A 6,000-nucleotide genomic window follows, 5' to 3' on the forward strand; every position below is an offset into this window, starting at 1 on the left:
CAAATAATTTCGGATTTTATAACAACAATCATTTTGCATCACAACCACAGCAGCCCGACTGCACATGTTTACTGCTGTAAACCTGGTTAAATACCTCACACACAGACCACCAGGCCCCAATTCAGCTCTGACTGTTACACACCCTTATGCAGGGTCGTTTTTTCACCTGAGCAAAACCTTGTCAGTTCCGATTCAAACTTCTATACACGTACTTCAAAGGCTTTTTATACCTACATACAAATTAAAACAAATAAAAACCCATCACATAATAAGATCAGGTAAATAAATTACAGGAAATGACATCTGAAGCTTTAAGATAAGTGGCGCTCCGAGATGCCCGAGTGCTGCTGAATTAGGGAAGCGGCTCTGAGCGACAGAGCTTCGAGAACGACGATGCATTAAGTGCTAAAGATAAACGATCATCCAGCTCCAGCGCGTCTCCTTTTACCCGAACGCCACCCCGTCCGCCCGAGCGAAGCTAAAAAGCTTTCAATTCTTAATAAATGAGACGCACCGAGCTTTCTATTAAACACCCCACCCCTGTACGAAGAGGAAAAAGAGCGAGACGTGACGGCGAACCCACACCCATCCGTCCCCCGACTGCCTCAGAACAGGGGGCTGAAGTCCGAGAAGTCGCAGTCGAACAGTTCGCTGATGCCCTCGTTCTCCTCCAGGCCGAAGTGATAATCGTTCATGTGAGGGGGAGACAAACTGATGAAGCTTTCCACCGGCAAGCCAAAAACGTCCGAACCGGAACCGACACGCTCCAGGAGGAAGTCGGAGTCGGACGGGCCGAGTGCCAAGGCGTCGAAGTCCGCCATCTCGCCGATGCCAGATAGCGGGTCCAGGAAGGACTCTGTGAGGAGGTCAGAAAACACAACAGGCAATAGTAGATCATTATTCAGATAACTCACTCACTCACTGTCTGTCTTAACCGCTTATCCAATTAGGGTCGCGGGGGGTGCTGGAGCCTATCCCAGCTTTTCAATGGGCGCAAGGCACACAGTGACACCCTGGACGGGGCGCCAGTCCATTGCAGGGCAGACACACATACTCATAGGGCAATTCTGTCTCTCCAATTAACCTGACTGCATGTTTTTGGACTGTGGGAGGAAACCGGAGCTCCCGGAGGAAACCCACGCAGACACGGGGAGAACATGCAGACTCGGACCGCCCCGCCTGGGGATCGAACCCAGGACCTTCTTGCTGTGAAGCGACAGTGCTACACACTTAGCCACCGTGCCGCCCTATTCAGATAACTGCAGAAGATTTTCTTTGTTGGTGTTGCGCTGCTACAAGACCCGACTAGAATCCACCAATAAGAGGACGACAGACGATAGTGCCAGACTACTATAACAATTACTCACTCACATGAATTTATAACAACAAACCGAGGTTTGTCTGACCCTTCTTACACTGGCATATTAGCTAACTGGTGCCGATAGGTGGGAACACTTCCTCCTCACCTCTGCTCCAATCTTTCCTTCTTGCAATTTAAAACTGTGTTCTAAGGGCGCCCAGGTGGCACAGCGGGATGTTCCGCTAGCACACCAGCGCAGAGATTCTGAACACCTCGGCCGGGCGCCATCTAGCGGGCATAATTGGCAGTGCCTGCAGCAGACACTAATTGGCCACCGTGTGCTAGGGTGGGATGACCGGACTATGTGGGTGGTGTAAGGACCACTAGGACTGAGCACGTGTCGGAGGAGGTGTGAGCAGCAGTATATCCTCATCGAATCCAATCAGGGATACAAAGCAGCAAAATACACATTGACTATGCTAAATTTGGGAGACAAATCAGAAATTAATAAGAAAAAAAATAAATTAAACTGTCTTATTTAAGGCAAGTTGCCACTGTTATCATTATGCCAATGCTAGTTTGTGATTTTATATGTTTAGTCATAGCCGTAGGAGGGATGCATTCGATATACTACACCCCGTTCCATTAAAATAAAAGTGGCTGAATAGAGAGTCAAAGGAACTGGGAACAAGACAGAATCTAAATAAATAAGGAGCATCACATGCACGTAATAAATCAGCATGAAGGTGAAAAATCGCTGTATGAGGCTGCACACAGAGCAAAGAGCAGAGCTGCCGTGTCCCAAATACCATCCTATACACTAAAGAGTGTGCTGAACTCTTCATAATCAGCAAGGCTACTAGTTCAAGCAGACTGTATAAACACCGTAAACATCGAAGGAACACAACAGCAAGGTTAACGTTTGCGCATCGGAACTCTGACCTTTCCACGGCACTGACCTGTCTCATTGCTCAGAGGAAGTGGTGAAGCGCTCGGGAGAGCCAACAGCGATGATTTCCCTTCCTGTGCAGACAGAGCGAGTCGAGCAGGGCTGCGCGTGGACGATTTCGCAGGACTGGGGCCTGTAACAGGGCTACAGACCCCGGAACTGTCCTCGGGACAGATGAAGACGTCGATGGGACCCTTGGTGCTCTTCAGGGAGATCTGATACCCCTGTACAGGCAAAATATAAGATAGTAAATAATTACCGAACAATAAATAGTTCATTCAACAGCTTGTTGACGCCAAACATACATCAGATCACTCGGCATGGCCTTCAATATCAAGTTCTGATCTGAAATCTATCAAGGATATGAACATATAAGCAAATCTTAGCTGTGCTGTAGGTTTGATAATCACAAGACAGTCCTAGTTTGGTCATATTTTGAAGAAAAAAAAAACATACATTGTGTCCCACGCAAGTGTATGTTAACATTCGACTAGCTGTATGTTAAACCGACCAATCTCAAAGGATCAAAGACTCACAGGCTTCTCACAGGGACCCAGGGACAGGTAAAAGGGAAACTTGAGTGCATAGAAGTGTCCAAACTTCACACCGATGGTACCCAGAGCTGAGGATCGAACCCGAATCCTACAGGACCACCCGGCCAGCCAAGTGTACAAACGCGAGACTTCGTACCTGACTGGCGTCCGTGACGGTCATCTGCGTCTCAGGAGGGGGTCTGATGACGATGACGATTTGATCCGGAGGATCCACGGTGCTGCGCAGGTCCTGACATCTCACGTAGCCCAGCGTGAGTTTGTGTTAAAGAAAAATCGCTGCAGGATTTAAACAGATTGCACGTCTACACCAATAGCAATTATGGACCGACCACCACCTACCTAAACGACTCATTGTAAAGCAATTCAGATGATGCATGTATCTCAAGCAACTCACAGTTGTGACAGACCATCCGTTGTGCGTGGCAAGAAACAGCACTTATTATAACCTGGCTAATCCCATCCCAACAGTGAAACATGGTGGTGGCAGCATCTTCTCAGCGACTGAGACTGGTAAGAATTAAGTGAGGGTTAAATGCAGCCAAATACAGCAACATACTTGTAAAAAATCTGGTCCTAATCGCACACAAACTCAGACTGAGGTGGCTTCAGGGCAAAGTTATGAATGTCTGAGTGACTCTTGCCAACCAGTCAGACAAAGCTCGTGAGGCTCTGCCATGAAGAATAGGATAAACTGCTTAAATCCTGGTGTGAACAACTTTTAGAGACGTATCCAGGAAACTGAAACCAGCTGTAATAGTATAGTACCTCTAGAAAGTATTGAACAAAAGGTCTGAATTTCAGTTTCTGAAAGATTGATAAATTCATTCTTTCAAAACATTTACATTTGCTGCACTGAAGTGAAGCTTTTATCCAAATCGACCTAATTTGGGCTCAAGGGTCCAACAGTGGCACCTTGGTGGTGGTGGTGGTGGTGGGGCCTAAACAGCCACTAAAATCAAATATAAATGAAAAGTGAGAATTCAAGGGGTCTGAACCCCCTATACGGTAACCAATACGAAAGGATATATTTTATTTTCTGACTCCTCAGTGAGGAGACGGAGCTGCAGGCTGGATTTACTGATGAGCTCGTCCAGTTTGTCCTCAGCCTCTGTTAGTTCAGACACTTCCCTTTGCAGTTCCTGATACCGCGCGACTGTAGCGCCATCTATACGATTACCACTGGAATTATATCAAAGTGTCACGTTAACGTCACAGAACCGGCCAATACATTTAAACCAAAGGAAGACAGGAGACACTCACAGCCACTGGATGTTGTTTTTGGACTTCTTAGAGATGAGATGGATGCCCTCCAGGACGTTGGTAATGTCATAGATGCGTCTCTTCTGGACATCCAGCACCTGAGAGGCCCAGTTTAGATCCACCACGCCGTCTGTAGACTGAGCCAGCAGGTCCAGGAAGCGCTTGGTGGTGAGGTTCAACGACGTATCGTAGCGAGACTTCTCTGTGCTTAGCCTGGGTACTACAGAGACGTGATAGCACAGCTTTAACTCATGTATGTAAGGGTGATATTCAATCATATGGTCCAACAGCTGAAGATCCCAGATGATTCTTGTACATTTCAGACCTTATAAACACAATGGATTAAGAAAATATACAGACCCTTGGCTGTGACCCTCCAAAAAGTTGTCAGGTGAATCCTGTTTGATTTAATTGTCCATAAAATGTATCTAGAACTCAATTGGAGTCCATCTGTTGCTATCTGAATTAAATGAACATAGTTTGGAAAGGCACCCTCGGGTCTATAGGGCCCCAATTTACACCCCACTCATGAGGTCCAAGGAACTGTCTGTTGATCCCCATGATCAAATGTTAGCAGATATGCAACAATATCTAAGGATCTGAGTGTTTCAATCATCTTGAAATCGAAGAGGCTGAGCGGTAACTCTAAGAGAGCCCCAAAAGTCCTGTGAAGAGTCTGGAGAACCTGTTAAATGGACAACCATCTCTGATGCACTCTAAATCTTTGGTCTGATGAGCCGTTTACATTTATTCACAGCATTTAGCAGACGCTTTGAATCTACGCAACCATATACAATGCAAGCAATTGAGACTTAAGGGACTTGCTCAGGAGCCCAACAGTGGGAACCTGGCAGAGGTGGGTCTTGAACCAGCCACCTTCTGAACCAGTGTAAACAGCAAGCAACCCAAAGGAGCTTTACACAGAGCAAGCACACCAAGCAACATACTGTAGGATATGGTAGGACGTGGTAGCTCAGCGGTTAAGGTGACTAGAAATCACAGCCACGTTGTCACTGTTGGGCCCCTAAGCAAGGCCCTTAACCCTTAATTGCTTAGACGATATACTCTCACAGTACTGTAAGTCGCTTTGGATAAAAGCGTCCGCTAAATGTCGTAATGTAAATGTAAGACTCGAGGTAGGTGTTTGTACCTTTGAGACGGCTCGGCGTAGAGGGTGTGGTTGAGTACTGAGGTGCTGGTGGTGCAGGTCTGGTAGTGCTGATGTACTGGTGATCACTGTCCAGATCTAACTTCCTCTTCACCTGAGATAAAGTGGATTAAAGAAAGGTGAAGGGTGAGTTGGAAGAAGAAGCAGACAGTAAGCATGATGTAGGGTGCGCATCGTACCGGCGGCCGTCCCGGGGCGGGGTCCCGGCGGGTCTGCGCCCCTGGCGTCTCAGTGCCGTGCGGGGTGGAGAAGAGCAGCAGGTCAGCGGTGGCGGCGCGGGGTTGGAGCAGCTCCACGCCGCCGCAGGCCGGAGAGATGATCACGATCTGATGATCTGCGCTCAGATCGATGCTGCCACTGTTCAACAGGGACTCGAAATCAGCCAGCAGATCCTCCGACGTCTGACCCGTCACGAACGTCTCAGACATCTCGAAGTCCAACGTTAAACGCTCTCCTGCTTGTGATCGTGGTTCTTTTGAAAGGTCCCTAATGTTCGATTAGTTCTGTAGATGAAACTGAACTTAATTCAGTCCGCACTGTTGGACCGACCATTTTCAAACAAAGTTACATGATCAGTATCTAATGCAAACTTGGACTGGATTATTAAAATAGCTAACAAACAACGAACAGTTACAGCACAGATGTCCAAGAAGCAGTAATTCTAAAATTTTAGAACGTAGACATGCACTAATTGGTTACACAGTTAGGAACCAATTCGAGTATGGGATCCAGTTCCCTTATACAGCCAGGATTAAAACAACAATACAGT

The 6,000-nt window shown here is 47.1% G+C and overlaps 1 protein-coding gene across 1 annotated transcript; it reads right to left on the reverse strand.

Annotated features, from left to right (window-relative positions):
- Nucleotides 1-573: 573 nt before the first annotated feature.
- On the reverse strand, nt 574-5,659 carry e2f1 (E2F transcription factor 1). The gene is made up of 7 exons (XM_063015982.1): nt 5,411-5,659; nt 5,214-5,325; nt 4,064-4,283; nt 3,830-3,982; nt 2,940-3,054; nt 2,260-2,473; nt 574-856 (listed from the first exon to the last, which is right to left on the reverse strand). Exons 1-7 carry the CDS (start codon nt 5,657-5,659, stop codon nt 606-608), a joined length of 1,314 nt encoding a protein of 437 aa, XP_062872052.1. The 3' UTR covers nt 574-605.
- Between the last annotated feature and the right edge of the window lie 341 nt (nt 5,660-6,000).

This window comes from Trichomycterus rosablanca, chromosome 19, assembly GCF_030014385.1.
Source record: "Trichomycterus rosablanca isolate fTriRos1 chromosome 19, fTriRos1.hap1, whole genome shotgun sequence".
Taxonomy (NCBI): domain Eukaryota; kingdom Metazoa; phylum Chordata; class Actinopteri; order Siluriformes; family Trichomycteridae; genus Trichomycterus; species Trichomycterus rosablanca.

What these genes read in the sequence shown, in the direction of transcription:
- e2f1 (XM_063015982.1), bottom strand. Translation starts at nt 5,659, where the DNA reads ATGTCTGAGACGTTCGTGACGGGTCAGACGTCGGAGGATCTGCTGGCT. An exon ending in GAGGAGTCAGAAAATAAAAT is followed by an intron (nt 3,055 to 3,829) that starts ATATCCTTTCGT and finishes ACACAAACTCAC; the next exon opens with GCTGGGCTACGTGAGATGTC. An exon ending in TCCTCTGAGCAATGAGACAG is followed by an intron (nt 857 to 2,259) that starts GTCAGTGCCGTG and finishes ACCTCCTCACAG; the next exon opens with AGTCCTTCCTGGACCCGCTA.